At 51.9% G+C, this 20,287-nt stretch overlaps 1 protein-coding gene across 1 annotated transcript in view; it reads right to left on the bottom strand.

The window, feature by feature from the left end:
• SRCIN1 (SRC kinase signaling inhibitor 1) overlaps positions 1-19,876 on the bottom strand; it is a 98,452-nt gene extending 78,576 nt beyond the window's left edge. Inside the window, exon 1 of the mRNA XM_065699503.1 lies at positions 19,603-19,876. Coding sequence (XP_065555575.1) covers positions 19,603-19,779 — 177 coding nt within the window. The 5' untranslated portion in view covers positions 19,780-19,876. The remainder of the gene's footprint in view (positions 1-19,602) is intronic.
• Between the last annotated feature and the right edge of the window lie 411 nt (positions 19,877-20,287).

The following is a 20,287-nucleotide window of genomic DNA, read 5'->3' as shown; positions in this document are numbered from 1 at the left end:
CCATTTGATTTATACAGGAACACACCCTCCTTCCCAGCTTCCTTGCCCTGCTCTCCTCCACCCGGAGAGAAACTCCCTGGAATGTGTAAGAGGACAGAGGCGCACACAAAGCCACCCGGGTGGGGAATCCATTTCCAAGAGCTGGTGAGCCCCGAGGAAACCGGCTCCAATGGACTTTTCCTTCCCTTGTTTTCCTGAAGTGCAGCAGCAGCTGCCTGCAGACTGTACCTTTAAATCAGAGACAGGCTGATCCCCAGGATAGCAGCTGGAAAGGGCATATCCATAGCTCCGACAGGGATAAGAGCCTCTGCAGTCCCTAGGAATTAGCAAACATGGGTTGATGGAGTGGAGCCTGCCCGGCTGCAGGTATTTGAGGCTGTGAAGATGATGTTCAGCCCCATGAGCCGGAGGGGATGCAGGAGTTGAATGCATGATGCAAGGGGAGCTGCAGAGGACGAGTGAGCCCAGCTCGCCCCGTGCCAGGAGTGATGTGACAGGACTTGGCTTGGACCATGACCAGGAGAGCACAGCCTGAATAGAGGGAAGAGCTCAGTGCCTTGCCCTGGGGAGCATCGGCTGCATCAGAAGGAACAGAGCTAGAAAACTAAACCAAAGCACACAAAGTCACGATCCAAACCAGAACAGGAATGCCGCAGTGGGGCAGGAGCACCGACATTCCCTGCCTGCATCTAAGCCCCAAAGGACTTCCTGATGTGATGCTGTTTAGGACAGAAACACCACTCACATTTACCTTCAATGTGATCTTATCAGGGTTGGGCTTGGCAACTGGAGCTAATTAAATCCTGGATGCAGTCACTGCTTCAATGCAAGTTTGTTTCCTGCCATAGCAAAGCCAAGGATGGAGGCAGCCTGGGCTTACTTGTACCTAGCAAGAGCATCTGGCACAGCCAGCTCGCAGTGGTCCTACCTGCTCCATGCTGCATGCACAGGTCCAGAGCCCCGCCCCAGATCTGCTCTGGCTTAACATCCATGGTGCTTGCAAGAGACTAATAACCTACATGCAAGAGCCAGCTGCAATTCCCGGGATGGGAGCTGCTCCCCGTCTTCAGCATCAAGTCCCCCCTTGGGGTTACAAGATGCATGATGGGCACCAGGTCCATCAGGAGGGCTCAGGGGGGCCCGGCAGCTTTGCATTGCATGTTTTGTTGCCATGCTGGTGTGGCACAGGGCATTGAACCAACAAGCTGGATCCCAAAAGTGATGGCTGGAGTGGCAGATTACAGTGCAGCCCAGCACAAAGGTACCTGGAAGCCCATGGGTTGTGCTTTCACAGCCAGGCACTCGGTTCAGAGCTGCCAAAGACACTACTTTGTGCTCCAGCTTGCAAAAGGCAGCCAGGAAAGGCTCTTACCCCCTTTAACCCAGCTCTGGCCAGGAGGCAAAGCCATCAGTCGCTTTCCAGAAGCCAACGAGCAAAGGAAAACAAGAAATAAAAGGAAGAGATGGGGGAAACAAGCTCCAGTGAGTGCTTTATGAGGAGAACTTCAGCACAGGATGGGAGTATTCAAGTACCATTTGCAGTATGAAACCCAGGGATGCTCTGGTGCAGCAACACGATTGCTCTCTTCTGGTTTCCTCCAGTTAATCCCCTCTGCTCCCCATGGGGCTTCTCCTTTAAGGAGACTTCAAAAGGCATCACAGCTTTAAAATGTTGGGGAAACCTCCCTAATCTACCTTCTATATCACTAAGTCCTCATAGTCCTCAGAAGCCCTCACAGGCATTAACCCAACAGGCAGAGTCTATCCCCTCAGCACGAGGAATAGCACAATACTTTAAAGCTAAGCAGAGAGGATGATCATCCAGTTAAAGCACTGACAGAACACCCGATAGTCAGGGATCTGGTCCCATCTGCCATATGCTTCCTCAGGGACTCTTCATCTCTATTTTTGGGCTCTCCATACTTGCCTGCCTCTAAGGGAAGGTGGGTGGTGGGGAGGCTCTCACAAGCTGTTGTGCTCTGTGGGACTTTTTTAGTGCTCTTATGAAAGCTGGGTACCAGTCTGCAGAGGAAACGGTTTACCCTCATCATCCTGAGATGTGTCCATTTGGTCTGCACAAGCTCTGGCAACCACAGCCTGGCCTGCACAGCGTGAGCATCGTGGACATCCAGGGCTGGGCACAAAAAGGGGGTGCAGACCAGGGAGAAACCAGGACCTGCTGAACCCTCATAGTTCGAGTCAGGTTTTGTCTGGCTCCATTCACATCAGTTTCTGACACCAGGACCTGGGAAGTCATCCCTGAAAGAGCTCAGAGTCAAGCAGGGAGAGAGCAAGGAGGAGATGAAAGAAAAATAAGTGCTTACAAGCTCCCATCCTTAATTCAACCTGCCTAGAAACCAGCTCTCCAATAAACCTGCTCAAAACCACTTGAGGCCAGAAGATGCAGCAAATAAATCATATTCTTGGGACGGAAGAGCCTGCAGGCAGAGCTGGCTGTGCAAGTAGCATGGAAAACCTGTCTCACTGCATGAGGCTTGCACACCACTACCCAGGCTTTTGGGCAACAACCTCATCCACACAGGCACCATGGCCGGTTGTTTCCCCTTCATCCATCACCCTGCAGGGCTGAAGGCTGCCATTAACTAAGGAGAAGGGAAGGAGCTGGGACCACGGTGCTCAGCAGCACCTGCAGCTCCACAACCCCTCTGCATCTCAATAGCCATCAGGCCCTACAAGGTGAGCATCCATCCAGCACACCTGGTTGCAAAGCAGCTCCCTGCCACTGCCATGATGCTAATAGCTGCTGCAGGTGAGTCCGGATCCAGACTTCATCACAGCCAAGGAGCCTGCCAAGTATTTTTCCCTGGCTCAATGGAAGGAAAAGTTAAGCCCATTCACTGCACAGAGCAGCTGCAGGTGGCAGAAGTTACTTCCTGAACCTTTAGCCTGAAGGATTCACCCCCTCAGAGCCAAAGAAACCACTGGACTTCAGGATAAAGCTGGATCAATGGGGCTCTCCCAGCCCTGCCCTGATTACACTGAACTGGTGTTAACAATCACACCACCAAGGTCTGCAAAGAAGCAGAGAGATGGTGTTTATTGAGCCCAGAACCCACCAGAACGATGGGGTTTGGGTATTCTGCGCAGAAACCAGACCTGTTTGATGGTCGCTCTTGTTGCCCTGGAGACACAACAGGCTTCAGCATTATTTATGCTTTTCCAATGACCAAGGCAGCACCAGGATGATGTGGCTCATTGATTTCCCTAATGAAAACCTTGGTGAACCATAATGCTGGACCACAAAATAGTGGTGAATCTCCTAAGCCAGACAGGAGTCAGCATGAGCTGCTGTTACATTCAGAGATGGATGGAAACCAGGATCCTCCCCACCTGCATGTGGAGCCAGGGCAATAACCAGCAACCCACATGGAGGGGCCAGCATCATCTCCACTGGTGCCAGGACTCCTGGCATCTCCTAAGCCACGGTGCTTCCCTAAGTGATTTTTCCCATTAATGGTGCAGAAGGCCCCAAAGTTCCCATTGCTCCACTTAATGCTTTGATAAAATGCTTGAAGCACTGGGGATAAAGATTCCATATCCCAGTAAGCCAAGCTCATCACCACAGGGATGCAGGGAGAAGAGGTGGGGATGCCCACCCTCTTAAACACCAATAATTGCTATGCCTGAAAACCACACACTTTATACATATATTTAAGAAACCCAGAAGAATAGAGGGGTGGGTGTGGAAAAACTCCACGTTTCCTCTCCTGGATTATCGGCAAACTGCTTCCTGCAAAGCTGACAGCCAGGAACAAAACAGTCATTACACTGCAAAGTGCTGACAGGAGGGAAGAGATGTGGCAGGCAGGTCGGTGATTAAACATCAACCGTGCAAATGGGAGCTGCAGCCTAAGCAAGGGGTCAGCACTTGGATGGAGGGCACTGGGAGCTGGGTGGCTGCAGGGTGGCTACAGGGAGCTAAAAGCAGGCAGAGTTGCTCAGAAGATGGGGGGAGATGGGCAGTTGGTGGGAATGGAGAAATCTGGGATAAAGCAGGTAGGGAACACGCGGGTGTTTCAGGTTTCCTGAGGCTCAGTGGGTTTGGCAGCAGTGGAGCTGTTTGTCCATCCCTGTGGCATGCATCCATCCCCAGCCAAGCATCAGATGTGCCAAGGACTCCATCCCAGGGCATGGGAGGGACGAGGATGGCAGCAACCACCAAGCTGGGTCCTCCTCTGCCAGGAGGACAAAACACCCAGCGTGAGGACAACACGGGTCCATCAGCACACGTTTGGCCTCTTCACCAGCAAGTCCTGAGCCTGGCTCCAGGCAGATGTGGCTCAGCATTTGCAGCAGAGCCCAGCCCTGCAGTTTCCATAGCTATCGCACAAAGGCACCATCACCTCCCCAGAGCTCCCTGGTGACCCTGTGGGAAGCCTACACAGGTCACAGCTTCCAGAAGGAAAACACATCCAAATGCCACTTGTGAGCAGCCCTTTGCTGGCTTGGAGCAGATGCTGCTGTAGCTTCACCCATCGAAGCTGACTGAGCAAACCCCATCCCACAGCACTGTCACCCATGGAAAGGGAGGAGGCAGCAGGCAGGCTGGTGACACCAGGGTTTATTTAGTCTGAATAAGAGGAGACCGAGGGAGACGTGATGAGAAGTCCTCAAAGACATAAAGGGCAGCAGCAGAGGACAGGAATAATCTGTTCTTTGTGTCTGCTGTGGAAAGGACAAGAAATAATGGGCTTAAACTGCAGCGAGGGAGATTTTGACTAGATAGCTAGAAAAACTTTCTAATAATAAGGTCTATTAGAGCCCTGCGACAGACAGGCCAGGGAGGCTGGAGTGGGATCTCCATCACCGGAGCCTTTTAAGAACAAGGCAGACAAATATCTGTCAGAAATCATATAGGAATAGTTCATCCTGCCTCAGGGCAAGGGATAAATGAGATTACCTTTTAAGGGCCCCTCCAGCTCTCCCGTTCTGCAATTCCTTGTTAGCCATGTCGCCAGAGGCTGGATATGCCTCTGAGGGGAAAGCATCTCCCTAAGGAAACAAGCCCACCTACCATCAGAAACACGCTGTCATGGGCAAAGCTTATCCAGGCTGGTGCAGAGCTGTGCAGAGCGGGGACCCATCATCCCTGGCGCAAAGATGCAGGGTGGAGTGGTTGACCGGTCACCGCAGGGGATGTGGACCAGCTCCTTGCAAAGGCATCCAGGAGGAGAAACCCTCAGCAAAGGCAAGGGAAGCAAAGTGCAGAGGCAAAGGAGGAAAGGAGTCCTGGGGGAAAGGGCTGTTGGGTTGGCAAAGTATTTCAGATGGGGTTAAAAAAATCAGGCCTATAAAGCAGCATCTTTTTGCATGACCACTCTTTAGCACCATTTGGGAGCATTCAGTTCAAGTATTGCCATTGCTGAGCTCTGCCCCAGCATACCAGGAGTATCCAGAGCTACGGATGAGCTCCATCTATCCCAGGAGATGTACCTACATGCAGGAAGAGGCTGCCTGGAAACTAGCAGGACTGATCTGCAGTTTAGAGCATGAAATGGTGCTAACAGTGACAGGGTTTCCCTTGTTTTTCAAAGAAGAGCTCTTTCTTCATGTCAGCTCTTTAGCATAAACCCAACAAGCGAACCAGAGCCACCTCCTCCCTCCTGTAACCTCTATTCCTCACTGAGCAGCTTGGCAACTATTTGCTGAGAGGGTAAAGAACTATCTGCAAGCATTATCTCATGCGGGCCAAAGGGAAGAGCCTGACTCTCCCAGGGGACATGGGATGTATCGGCACGGGGTCCAGGTTGACTGTTTGTTTGGGCATTTTGGAGTGGTTTACGGCCAGGCTGCAGACAGAGGGGCTGCATCCACTCCCCTCTCCTGACTGGGGTGGGGGGGGTAGGACCATTCTGATGGGCTCAGTGCCTTGCTGATGCTATTATACTATAAATCTGTAGTGTTCTCTGGAGACAGCTCTCCAGACACAGGAGAGGTTGGGCACAGCTTCCCAAGAGCTGCTGGCGAGGCCGGAGTCTGATGAGGGAGCATGGGAGGGAAGGGGGATGCTGACTGCAGCAAGCTCCGGGGGCAACAACATGAGAAGGATGTGGAGCTGCGGAGTTGTTATAATCTGGGTTATAGCCAGGACGACACGAAACATCCAGAGAAGTTCAGAGAGCCTGGAGAAAGGGAATGCGATGAACACAACCTCCACTCATGCAGAAAGCTCAGAGCACCTCACAAACGCTCATGAGGAAAGCCAGGAGCAGGGTGGTGGCATTACCACTACTTCACAGGAGAAAAGGGGGTGAGGGATGGGGAAGGGATGCTCATGGGGCAGGTGGTAATTGGTACCCAGCTCGCAGCCCATCATCCTCCTCCCCAAAGCCTCCCAGTCTGGGCTATCACAGCCCTACATATGCAATCAAATCACCGTGACCTACAAATTAGCTTCTAGACCTATTTTATGCTAAACGGTGTAGGAATACAACAGGCTCTGGCAAGACTTCAAATTAAGACTGCAAATTAATGCTCCTCTTGGGGCTAATTAAATATTACTTTCTACAGCATCTTTCCCCACCCCTAAATACTTTGCCAGCTACTTCCAGAGCCAGCATAAAGCAGCTGCCTGGAGCAGGGGGATCCTCCCTGGACCCACACACCCTTTCCGGTCCTAACATGGACTGAAGTGATTTGATTTTGGAGTCATCAGTGGGTAAATTGGCCTTGCAGATGTTCCAATCAATGGTTCCCTGAAGTCAAAAGCTTGCAGTTCCTCCTGCTTGGACTGAAATGCCTTTGGGGCTGTGAATTGCACAAGCAGAGATGATGGCGAGTGATGGGTGGCAGATTCTCACCTGATCAGATGAGCAGGGGACAACAGGTCCCTGTGTTACAGGCAGCAGTGCCTGCAGCTTTAACCCTGCCTTGAGCCACACGTCCAGCAACAGCTTTGTCCTCTCCCCAGGGTCTCTCTGACCCAGTTTTAGGATTTCTACAAGGCCAAGGGCACACACACACGTCAAGCAGCAAGAGCAAATGATGCAGGACTCACCCCACAGCCATTCCCATGCATGCCAGCTTCCCTTCAGGGAGGACAAGACTTGGGAACGCTGAGAAAACCAAAGCTCAGTGAGAACATGAGCATCCTCCTCACTCCCAGAGATGCCACATGATGGCACCTCCAAACCCAGCACCAGCACTGGGAGAGGAGCTGCTGGGAGCAGCAGCTTGCACAGGGGTCGATAGCCATGAGTGTCCCAAACCATCTGCACACTGAGGATGCTCAACTAGGCTGGAAAATGCTGGAAGTTGGGTTTGCCAAAGATGCTCCAAGTGCATCTGCCAAGGGCTGGTCCTGGAGTTACACCTATGGGTGCTCAGAGCCATCCAAACCATGGGAGCTGTTGGGAAGCACCACTATTCCCAGCTAAATATGCCCGACACACACCTGAGCCTGCAGACAGCCTGCAACCATCACCACACATGGAGAGGTTTGGGAGGGAATTGGGGATTTTAAAGCACATTTTGGTTTCAGACCGCACTAAAGAGTGGAGTTGCTGCAAGGAGGATGGGGTGTGAGGGCTCTTCCTCCTGTGTGCCCCAAATGAAACAGCTCGAACGACCTCCAAGCAGGCAGGAGCTGGGCATTGGCAGAAGAAGCCTCCTACCTACAGCCCTGTGGGCAAATCTAAGGCAGAGAACCCCCGCCAGGGCCGCCACCCGATGCAAAGTCACCAAGAGAACTTCCAAAAGGGTAGAAAGGGGGAAAAAAACACAATTACGCAGGAAAAAAAGAGAGGAAGGAGAGATGAGAAAACATCACGGCTGGTAGAGCCAGCCCCGAGCCCCAGGAGAGCATCAGCTACTGGGCTTCTCCTCCCGTTTCCATAGCAACACAATTTGGTGCTCTTTAGAAGAGCTTCGCTCCCCCCATCGCCCCCCCTCACTCCCCTGTTAATTTTACTTCGTGTTTTGAAATAAAAGTCGTTGGTTTGCCTTTTGTCTCGGGAGCATCACGGGTGTGGGGGGGAAAGGGAGAACAGCAGCAGACCAGGAGGGGCTGCACCCCTCAGCCCCAGATCAGATGTCTGGAAGCTTGGCTGGGTCCATCAGACATCCACATTAATGGGCATCGAGGTGCTGCCTGTGAAACGTGAAGAGAAGCGGTGGCTACCTTTAGAGGTGATGGGCTGGAGATGGGTGCGAGCCCCATCACTCACCCCTGACCATAGGAAACACCCTAGGACCTTGATCCCCCTCTTGCGAGCTGGATGCCACCCTCCTCCCTTTGCCCATCCCATCCATCCATGCAGGGCAGACCCACCTCTGGCTGTGAAGACACAGTGCTCACCTCCAGCACTCAGAACAACGCAGCAAGGCCAGCTCAATGTATTGGGTGCAATGAAAGAGCACAGTGGCTGCCACCCTGATCCCTCCTGCTCCAAGAAATCACAGAATCCCAGCTTGGTTTGTGCTGGAAGGGACCTTAAAGCTCATCCAGTTCCAACCCCTGCCATGGGCAGGGACATCTTCCACTAGAGCAGCTTGCTCCAAGCCCCATCCTACCTGGCCAATCCTCCCTTTCCCAGACACAGCACCAGGCTGGCAGCAGGGAAATGGCTGGAAAACACAAAGGCAGCACAAGCAGGTGGTAACAGCACAGACCAGGCCCATTACAAAGCATTTCCTACACCAGAAACACACATTGGAGCTGCACGTTCCCAACACTCGCCCACAGAACCAGGAACACTCGGCTGCAGAGCAGGGATGCACACTCAGCCCAGTGATGCCGCTCAGCTCCTATGAGCATCCAGGCTAATGAACACGGATGCATCTGTTGGTTGCTAACAGTTGGGCTGTTTGGGAATGTTTGGATTCAATATTTTTCATTGAAAATTCCAGCTGGTTGAGATGGAGCTCATTGGCTTGAAACTATTGGGGTGGAGAAGTTGCCCTGTTAAAGGAAAAGAACCAAAGAGAAACGTGCTGGAATTTTTCTTCCTTTAAACCATTATACATTCTAATTCACCACTTTATTTATAGGGAAAAAATGTTAAGAGAGGTCAAGCCAAAGTTTTTGAAGTGGCAGGAAGAAAAAAGGCTCAGTAATCAGGTGGTTCTGTGGGTTTCCCACTGGCTCCAAAACACCTTTTTATCCCAATCAAGAGTGGGAAAACACTTGGAAATCTCAGTCCTGGTAGCCAAAAAGCTGCTCACCTCTAGAACCCAGCAAGGCAGGTCCCAGCCTGGATGAGGCCTCAGCAATCCTCCACCTCTGCGGCACTTGGTGCAGGGGTGTGCAAGGGGCTCCATGGGACCTGTTGGGTCCCCAGGGGCTTTGCTTGGAGGAAGCCTCAGAAGCTTCACACAAAGCTCCAGACCAGCCCTTGCCGTGGAGCTAAATCCATGCTCTGGGATGGGGAATGAAGCCAGAGAGAGACTTTAACCCCAGAGCATCCCTGACCCCTGCGCCCTGCCACCCATGGGCACAGCCACCACCTCCCTGGAACAAAACCCACCGCTGGTCCCCTTGCCCCCACGCGTTACCCTGTACGGAGAAAAGGCAGGATGATGCCCACCCCCCTTTACCGCTGCAACAGCACAGCTCAGCCAAAGCACAACGGGAGAAACAAGCGAAAAACACCCATTTCTGGGCAAAAAAGCCCTCATCTGGGCGAGCAGAGCCCGGGAGCAGCAGCATCCCCCTGCAGCCCCTGCGCTTACCGAGCTTGTATTGCCACCGTGTGGGGAGGATGAGGATGCGCCAGAGCCAGCTCAAGTTAAACACTGCAAACCCTTCCTCTGGTCTCCCTCCCATGCTAGAAAACAAACTGCCCCCAGCTGTGAGGAGCCCTCACCCTCCCTGGGAGGGGAGACTGAGCTGAGCTCTTAGGCAGAAGCTCTTCCCTGTGAGGGTGCTGAGGCGCTGGCACAGGATGCCCAGAGGAGCTGTGGCTGCCCCATCCCTGGCAGTGCTCAAGGCCAGGTTGGACACAGGGGCTTGGAGCAAGCTGCTCCAGTGGAAGGGGTCCCTGTCCGCATCAGGGGTTGGAGATGGATGAGCTTTACGGTCCCTTCCAGCACAAAGTATTCCATTATTCCATGGTCTGCAGCCAGAATCCCGGCAGAGTGAGGAGCAAAATTCAGCTCAGGCAGTGGAAAGCTCATCCTTCATCTCCAAGATCACTGTATGGACCCATCCAGAGAGGAGAGGTGGTGGGGGGCTCCTCTTCCCTATCCCAGGGAAATGCCACTAGCCAAAGTACCTGGAAAGCTCTGAGGCAGTCGGATAGTCACTGTTAAGGCAAAGGCTGCTATGGAGAAGGATGTTCATGGTCCCTCCTGGCTTTATAGGAAGGCATAAATAGGAGTCAAAAAGCTGTTGCTACATGATGGATTAAGCAGGACTGGGGTTGGTCTCTATCTCTCTGTACACCGAAACCTGTGTGCTCAGATACACAGTCCCTACTAAAGCCCCTGCATTGCACATAGGATTGGAAATGGCCTTCGTGCTCCAGCTCCATCCTCCTTGGCAGTTGCAGGAAAATATGCAGAGGATGGGACTGCAGGACCAGGGCTTTGGGAAATAGTAATAATAGCTTCTTTATTTGCTTTTATAGCTTTTTCTTTCATTTAATACCTTGTTTGGTTTATTTTTAAACACAACAGTGTTAGAGCAGAGCACGGCCCGTTCCCTGGGGAGAAGAGAAGGCAGAGGAGGAAAAGTCGTGCAGTAAGATGGGAAGGGAAGGGAGAGCTGGGCACTTCCAGGGTAAGGTGCAGAAGCAGTTTGGGGCTCCCTCCACCAGGAGAGAGGTTGCATCTGAAGCAGAGAGGGGGGGCCTCTGATCCCAAGGGTTCCCCCTGTGCTGCAGCTCCCACCTGCACACAGCAAAGGGACATAGGTGCAAACCAGCTTATGTGAGCCCAGCCTGGCCAGGAGAGCTCCCCACTAACGCTTTGGCAATAAATTTGAGGGCAGCTTCTTTCTAGCAGGCTTTTGGTAAGCGTTTGACCCAACTCCAGTCAATCTAATGTCGTTACAGTGCAGTTAATGTCAGTTTGAAAGTGCTTTTATAGCTGAAACACTGCCGTACTCAGTGTAAACACCGAGGTTATGAGGATCCTTGCATTGACACGGGGAGGTTGTACTGATCAGCTTAAATCACTGTTGTGTGGTATTAGTTAAAAGGATGTAAAAAGCAGTGTCTGAGGCCTTGTCTGCGCTGAAGAGCAGGGTTCATTGAGGACCAACTTCCAGTGCCTAAAGGGGCCGACAAGAAACCTGGAGGGTGGCTTTGGGCAAGGACCTGTAGGGACAGGACAAGGGGAATGGCTTTAACCTGCCAGAGGGGAGACTGAGATGAGCTCTTAGGCAAAAGAACCAGGGATGGGTTTGTTAGGACGTCACTAAAAGCACCCAGAGAGCAGTGCTGTCAGTATACTCACACTGGGACCCCAGCACTGCTATATGGGGACCCCAAGAGCTCTGGCACAGCAAAGACTTCCTGGGCTTGAGAGGTTTCAGGGGTGATACCAGCAAGACCTGCATCGCATCCTGATGGGATCCTCATCCTGCATCGCACCCCAATGGGATCCTCATCCTGCATCACACCCCAATGGGATCCTCATCCTGCAGTGCATGGATCTCCTCAGTCACCCTGTGGCAGGGGACAGGGATGTGGCTTCTGTCCAGATGTGCCCAACGTCATCAAGAAGAACCATCACAAAGCAGAAGCACGAGGCTGTGGGAGTGTTCTGCATGGAAGGAAACACCCTCCAGCACAAGAGGGTCTTTGGGCCCTTCAGCTGGGCTTTGGCAGGCAACAGACAATAGGAAATAGGCTCTTGGTGAGGGTTTCTGGTTAATCTGGATGGAAACAGGGTCAGATGTGCTGCAGGAGCAGTCTCCTGTAGGAAATTGGGTTGCTAGAGAATGCACATGGGCTGCAGTGGGACATCACTGCTGTTTGCTGGCAGGCCTGTGCCTCACCAGGCACCCTCCGAGGGCAGCAGAGCAGGGTGGAAGCACTGGAAACCCTCCCTCCCCACCCTCACTGCAAGCATCATCTGACCCCTCTGCTGCCATTCCCCGGCATACACCCCTATAGACCAAGGCATCACCCCAACCTTCGCCTTGTCCATTGGGAAAACACAGCCACATCCTTCCACTGCTGCAGTTGGGTTGGGTTTAGGGTTGGTTTTTTTTTCTTGAGAACATGTATAAAGATCTCGTTGTTGAAAGGAAAAATGGGATCTCCTTTCCTTTTCCCTTCCAGGGCAGCCCTAACCCCTCTCCCCTCATACAAAAACACACAGGAAAGGGGTTTCTTTTCTGCTTGATTAGATTCAAAGGGATCTTTGTCTGGGGGTAGGTAGGGAAAAGCCCTCCCCCACCTCCCTTTTGACCCTCAGGACTCTGTCTGGTTTTGTTTTAAACCAAGAGAGACAGAGCTGCACCCCTGGGATGTTATAAATACATATAGCAGGAGGATGGGGGGGTGGCGTCACTCAGCTTGCCTGGACCACAGGGCTCTGTGACAGCATGTATATTACATATATGGACACGTGGACATACGTGCTCCGTGTGATGGCTGAGAACATGAGCACCCATACAACATAGGAACACAGCTACACGTATTAGTACCTACCAAAGGTTTATCGTGCAGAAAACACACCAGACCCCCCCCCCCCAAAACCCTTTTTCCTGTCTTAATTTTTCTCACATTTAATAAAACATAAGGAAAATCGCTTTTGAAAACCACGTTCCTCCCCTTCTCTTCACCCGCAATTCATCTCAAGGGCTTTAAACTTGGTAATATATGAAGAGGGGGACAAATCTGCAGCACCCACAACCACCTTGGTTCAGGTTTTCCAACCTGGAAGCAGCTGCAGACAGGCTGCAAAGAGGAAACAGCAGCACGCTGCATCCCTGCCCTCCCACCAGGCTGTGGGTACAGCATCTCCTCCAGCCTCCCCAAGCTCCCACCACCCTTGAGGACATGAGGTGGTCCCATAAAGGAGTTCCCTGCTCCCAAAATCCAGCCCTCAGTTCACTTTTTGCCTTTGTTACCAATATCCATGGGGAAAAGTGACCCCAGCAAATGAGATGCTGCGAATTGCATCGAAATAGTTAAAACTAAGAACATAAAACTCTAAATTTAACAGCAAAATTTTGTGATTTCTCTCTTTTTTTTCCCCCTCCCAAGGTCATCTCCAAAGAGAAATTTAAAGATCGCTTGAAAACAATCCCTCAGCTTAGACCTTTGCTCAAGTGAAGGAGGGGGTTTTATCCCATTTGAAACCATAGCAAAGCACGGCCCTTGCTGGAGACTCAGAGCTGCTTGGGGAGAATGGAATTCAGAGCACATCCCGATGGATCATACCTTTTCTTTTTTAGGATATGCCATTTGCATGCAGGATCCCAAGTTTCCTTCGCAATGTCTTCACTTATTTCCAGCTGATTAAAAGCCTGGATGAGGCCAAAACTATAGGAAAAAGTGGGATTCAAGATAAAAACCCTGAGTGTGTGGACACCAGAGTGCAGATGGGCTGGATCCTCTTGGAAAAGAGAGAGTGGATCTGGGAAATTGGGGTGAAATGAATCCTGACTCCACATATACCCAGATCCCTTTGCCACAACCCCATCCTGACTCCGTGCTCTTTGCCAGTCATGGGGGGTGCAAACTGGACCACAGTTGGGATCCATTGGCACTGACACCCCCAGCCCAGGATGGGATTGATGATGAGGGGAAAGGGGAAGAACCAGAACCCAACCCCTGAACCCCCTTTTCTTACCACAACAGCCTGGTTTTGAGGAGGGGGTGACCACAGTTGCCCATCTGGCCTCATTTAGGGTAATTCCCTTCAATGGCTAAAAGCCTAAACTCCACCTCTTGAGCCCATAGATTTCTATGGAACAGCTGAAGGATCCTCTGAGGTGCTCTGTGGGCTCCCACCCTCCCAGGAAGCTGGAGTATCGATCTTTCTTTCCCTTTTTTTCTTGAATTCCCTTTTTTTTCCTGAATTCCTTTTTTTTTTTTTTCTCTTTTTTTTTTCTTTTTTTAACTACTTTATTTAATTTTGTTTTAATTTTTTTTCCTTACCATTTTTTGCCCTTTATTGCGTCCCAAGACTTTTCTTTAGGGATACATCCATAGCTCCATTTTTTTAGGGAGATACCGAGTTCGAAAGAGCCCCATAACTCACAAGCAACCCTTGTCCATTCTCTTCTATTGACTACATGTAAACACGGTAAATGAAAGGCCTTTAGTGACACTTAATCCCTCACCCCCTTCCCAACCTCAAACCCCCCCACCCCAGGCCCCGGGAGGGGGTTAGGCTGCTTTTTGCTTCCCAGCTTGCTGCTTTACCAGCCCCTTCCCTGCGATCTAATTTATCATTAACACCCTGACACTAAACTAAATAAATGCAGCTCAGCTCCCCCCACACCTTGCTGTGAGGCTCCGGATTTGCTCCTTCCCCCCCAAACTTCAGTTTGGGGATGAACCCGTCACAAATAGGAGTTGGGAGATGGGATGGGGACACCCACCCAACCCCCCCCAATCAGGTCCCTGCAGATAATTAACATCATTATTAAATTGCCTTCTTTAAAAGCTAATAATAATAATAAGAGCAGGGTCATTTGGCTGTGATTAGAGCAGGAGCGGGGCCGTTGCCTCCTGCTCCGGTTGCTCCCAGGCTTTGCCTCTCCCAATAGTAAATTTTATTGAAATGGGATTCATTTTAACGTGGATTCCTGCCCTCCCTGCCAGAAAGGAGGAGGGGGAGGGAAAAAAGCTGTAAAGAGGTGCTTTGCAGATCGATATTGGGATGTGATGTGGGTGTCAGGCAGTTTCAAGGGGGTTTACCTGCAGCACCAAGGGCATCAGATGGTTATTGCGGCCATCAAATAATACCTAATGAGGTCCTGACTGCGGGTGCGTTTTGTTGCTCTTCCCATTTTTCCTGCTTTAGACAGAGAATCTTCCCAGCTGTGTAAATGCTTCCCAGGTTGGAATTTCAACTCGCATCCAAAAGAACAGACTTTAAGGCCCTTTCAACACGTTGCACTGATAAAAACCCACTTGGTCCTTGGGTCGCTCGTTCTGATTTACTCTTGGGGTTGTGCTGGGGTCTGGCTCTACCGGTGCTGCTTCAAGGGGATCTTCCACTCCTTGGGTGTGTTTTCCTTTGGCAGGGATTTAAAACTCTATCTGGCGTGCTCCTGCCTTAAGGGGCACTACCTCCTGAGGCCCTCAAAATAGAAACACATGTTTGGGGAGCAGTCTCTGGGCTACGAATTAGAGGGGGAAAAGCTATCGATTTTCCATTAAATGTCGAGGAAAAATGTTGCTTTCAGGCAAAATTTGTCCACGGAAACACCACCACCCCCCCCCAAGCAGCTGAGCACATGTGTGTGCAATCACATGTGATGGGCACACGCATGTTGCTTCGCACAGATGTAGGGCATGGAGTTGTGTGGAGACAAGGATGTGGCCACAAACATGCAGGGACATGCTCGCACATGCAAAACATGCCTGGGAGCAGGAGCCACGGATCCGTGTGGGATCAGTGACATGGGAGAGTGCCGGGATCCCAGGATAGGGGATCCAGGACAAGGGAGGGTGCCAGGATCATGGGTGGGGGCAAGTGGAGGAGCGCATGTTGCGAAGCACATGCTCCAGATGTGCACGGCCACAGCTGGACACGGACCAGCAGCACACGCTCCCTCCCCAGCACACAAGCGCACGCATGCACACACCCACATTCAAACACACGTGTTCTGGGTGCACAAACACACACCCCCTTAAAGCAAGCACTCCCCGAGAGCACCCACACCTTGCACACACATGGGTGAACACCAACCCACCCCCCCCCCCCAAAAAAAAAAGCCAAATATCAGCCAGTTCTGTAAAAAAAAAAAAAAAACAACAAAAAAAGGTATTTATTTCTCAGCCTAGATTCCATATTGCACGCAGGAATTAACACTTTCATCGTCATATACTTACAACAACTTCAAATAAATAAAGGTACAGTAAATCTAAGCAGAAATCCCAATCCATGGCTGGAAAAGGCTCTTTTCCTCCCCTGGGTGGTTGTATTGAAAAGCGTGGTTTAGGGGAACGGCAGCATCGGCCGCTGGATGGGCCCAGCCCGGGGAAATCCCCCCCCCCCCTCCCCACCCACAGCACCCCTCAAAGAGGAATGATCCCGGGGGGCAGAAGCATCCCTGGATCCGGGGGGGTCCAGCAGAGAAGCACCCACGAAACGAGGGACAGTTTAAAACCGAGAAGGGGGGGGGGGGTAATATTGAATCCAGCAACGCAAAGAGAGAGCAAAGATCCCTGAACCCCCCCCAGCCCGAAAAGAAACCCTCACAAACCGGGATTACAAAGCACCACAACCGTATCCAAGCTGAGATATTTTCTTTTCCTGAGTCTAAAGCTGCGTTTTTAAAAGCAGCGCCCTTTCATAAAAGTTTTATTTTATTTAATGTATTTTTTTACAAGATACTTTCGGTTTTCTCCTCCCAACACAAAGGTTTTTATGGGGGCAAAAAAAAAAAAAAGATTAAAATCAAATAAAAATCACGAAAATCGACATTTTTGTTGCTTCTTTTGCACCCGTTTGGAGATAAAACAACGCAGTAACCTCCTTAGAAAGGTGCCTTTATACCCTTTACGCTGTCCTGGCCGTACGAGTTGATCTTTTAGCTCAAAACCAGAACTAGTTTGTATGGCCCGAACCTCGAGCTCACTGTGTCCCGCGGAGGAATTGCTTCTTCTACCCATCTAGCGCTTGGTTTGTTCAGTTTTGATGGCAAAATGGGCAATTTCTGACAATAATTTGGGGCTTCCTTTCTTTTTCATTTTAAATTGAATTCTATTTACTTTCAATGCAAGGCCACCCCCACCCTCCAGTTTCCTACTAGAGGATCGCTAGGAAGCTGGCTTTTCTTTATTTAAATCTCTTAATTCCCTTTAAAACTGGTTTAAAAACAACCAAGGGGATTATAATTATGGCTAATATTAATAATTATTACTATTTGCTGGGAATGGGATGGTTCTGCTGCTTGAGGAGCCATTCAAAAGCGGGGGATGGCAAGTTTTGAGGTATTTTATATTGTTATTCACAGCCCTGCTACAGCCCCCCCCCGCATTATATACAGATCCCTGCACCTTCCCCCAGCTCGGCACATCAATACCTACGGCTTGATTCACGTCCCCCCATATCGTGTAGGAATTAATCGCCGTGGTTTCCGCACACCCACACGGCCATAGGCAAATATACACTGAGATAAATAGCCAGGGACCCGCACATGCGGAGGGACACCCCCCCACCACCACCATGCGCGCTTCCCGAGGTGTTTATATCCCTTAACAAAAAGAATTCCTGAGTTATTTGGCTGTTGCAGATGGAGCGGCGGAGTCTGGGGGTTGCTGCTTTTGTACATATCTATCTATCTATATATATATATATACATACGTTTATATGTACGTATATATATCGGCATTCATTCCCTGCGCGGATCTCGGGGTTTCCTGCCCGCTTTCCGCGGGCGCGGAGCGCGGCCGCCGCTTTGTGCGGTCACGGCTCCCTCCCGCAATTGCCTTTAAATTCAATTTTATTTCATTTTCAATTGTTTTGGGTATTTTTTTTTTTTCCTAGAAAATACATTTTTAACCCGATCCGGATTCAGGGCAGTCACGGGCCGGGAGCGAGCGATCGTGCTCAGGGGTTACACGGCAAACGGGAGCGTTACCCCCCCATCTCCATGTCCTCTTCCTAAGTTGGGGGGTGCAGAGACCCCTGGGGTAAGCCCCACCCCCCCCCCCCATTTGCCTTATTCATAGGTGCGAACTCCCCAAAATCGGCTTTTCTCCACAGCCCCCCCCGCAGGGTTTGGGGGTTTGGGGGGTGATTTTTTTGGTGAGCGTCCTCGGCGATAAAACCTGAATATCTGGGGGGGAACCGAACCCCCTTTTCTGCATGGGAAGGTTGGGGTGGGGGGGGGAGAGATAAACCAAAACCCGCAGTTAACCAAAAAAAGCCTCTAAAAACCCAAGTCAAACAAACATCGCTTTCAACAACAATTCCCGTCTCCAAGAAAAACTGCGATTAACAGAGACGAAATACGCTTTGACCTCAAAAATGCCTTTTTCCTCTCCCCCCACCCCCCCTTTTTTTTTACCCATTGATAGAATGAAACCAAAAACCAACCAAATCAAACCGGGCCAGGCCCGATCGGGATCTTTCCTATTGAATCCTGCGATGATTCCCCTTGGGCTCCCCTTTCCCTTCCAGCAAAAGACACTGGAAAGGGAATTTTATCATTATTATTATTGTTGTTGTTAATTATAGTTTTCGGGGAGCCAAGTTTTGGAAGGAAACAATAGAAATTCCCGAGCGGGCGTTGAGCGATTCCCGGCCGTGGGCTGCGAATATTTTCTGTTGCAAAGAACGGAGGGAAAAATAACCCACATCCCCCTCAATAAAAAATAAAAGAAGGGAAAAAAAAAAAGGGAAACCCCCCCCACACCAGCTTTGATTTTCCAAACCAGAGCGGACTTCAGAGAACCCGTAGGGCTTTGATGCCAAAGCGGGGTGGAAATCACATCAGGAATAGTCAAAAGGGCCGGTTACAAAGCCACTGGTTCGCAAGGAAAGTTAAACTGGGATATGGTTTCCTCCGCGGAGGAGAGGCATTCCCCCCGCATTCCTCCCCGCATTCCGCTCCGGAGCTCGGTCGGGATCAAATTGTCCATCTGTCCCTTCCTGCCAATGCTCCGGATCCGATTTCTTTGGGGGGCAGGGGGGGGAAGGTTTTCCAAACGCTGCCCTCGGGCTACCGGGCCTGAAACCCTGTAAAACCTCCCTTTTCCTGCTCAGTTTTCATCCTTAATTTTCCTTTCTTTTCTCTAACATAGGCGCAGCAGTTTCAAATCACTTCCTCTCCAAGAATCCTGGTTTAACAAACTGAATTTCCTGCTCTATTCCTTTTTTTTTTCCCTTCCCGTCTCTCAAACAGACAGAAATCATCATCGCCCCGCTGTAACGCCGTGGTTTGGAATCTCGGCTCCCGATTTCCCGGGACTATCCCAAGCGGAGGCCAGTGCCTGTGCTCGGGGCCACCGTTGTTGCCCTCAGTTTGTCATTATTAATAGTTTAATCCGATGCATTTTTGCAGGAAAAGGGAGAAATTGGATCTTTTCTCTCCCGGGTTTAACCGGGAGGCCCCTTCCTCCGCTCTCAGCTCCGCGGTTCATCCTAAATCCCTTCGCTGGGAATACCCCCCCGCACACCGAGAGGATGGGGAAGGCAGGTACGGGGGGGGGGGGGTCCATCGCCACCCCCGAGGCTTTAGCTTCATCCTCAAAGGAAACCAACACCGGCCCCCGGCACTTACACGGCCACAAAAATATCGCATCTCCCACACGACCAGAGCGGGGCCCCCGAAACGCTCTCGCACCCTGCGGCCCCCTCCCCCGGTTCCTCGGGCAGCCCCCCCAGGCCGGGACCCCCGCTCCCGGGGCTCGGTGGGAAGAGGGGGCTGCTCGCAAACACCCCCCCGTCCCGTCCCGGACCCCCTCCCCGGGTCCCCCCCCACACCGCTTTCATCTCTTGCCCGTTAACCTTTCCTCCGGGCCGGGCGCTGTCCTTAGAGATCCTCCAAGCTACAGCCCCGGAACTTGAGGCTGGGGGGCACGGGAATGGCGTTGCCCCCCAAGTGCCAGCTCCACAGCGGGTGAGTTTTGGAGAGAGCCCAAGAGTTTTTGCCCCCCAGGGAAGAGGCAGGACACAAGTCCCCATCTTCCCCCACGACCAGGGAGGGAATACAAGGGAAGTTGCCCATGAGGCTGAAGGAATTCCGAGGCGGGGCCGGCCCGGCGTTGCCGAGGCGTTTGCAAGGAGCGTTTCCCTTCCTGGCGTTCCTCCGCGGAGCCTTCCGTGCCCCCCCCTTGACGGAGCCCCGTTGCCTCTCCCCGCCGGTGCCGCGGGCAGGGCGGCTGCGTTTGCCGCTCCCGTCCGCGCCGCTGCCCCTCGCAGCCCGGTTCACCGGGGCACCGGGGCTCCCGGGCCGTTTGCAGCCGGTGGGGGGGAGCTCTGAAGCTCTGCCGGGCTCCGGCCTCCCGCCCTGCCGCAAACTTTTCCCGTCCAGGTTGAAGCCTTTGGCGTAACACCACAGCTTGGACTGCCGGATCAGCCGGTCGAAGTGCTCCCGACGGGGCTCCCCCCCATCCCCGGGGGGCACCGGGCCGGGCCCCCCCGCCAGCTCCGGTACCGAGACCGGGGCCGGCTCCGGGGCAGGCGCTCGCTC

This window comes from Lathamus discolor, chromosome 20 (genome assembly GCF_037157495.1).
Source record: "Lathamus discolor isolate bLatDis1 chromosome 20, bLatDis1.hap1, whole genome shotgun sequence".
Lineage (NCBI taxonomy): Eukaryota > Metazoa > Chordata > Aves > Psittaciformes > Psittacidae > Lathamus > Lathamus discolor.
Note: the sequence above shows the minus strand (reverse complement) of the source record. Positions and strands in the feature narration are given on the sequence as shown.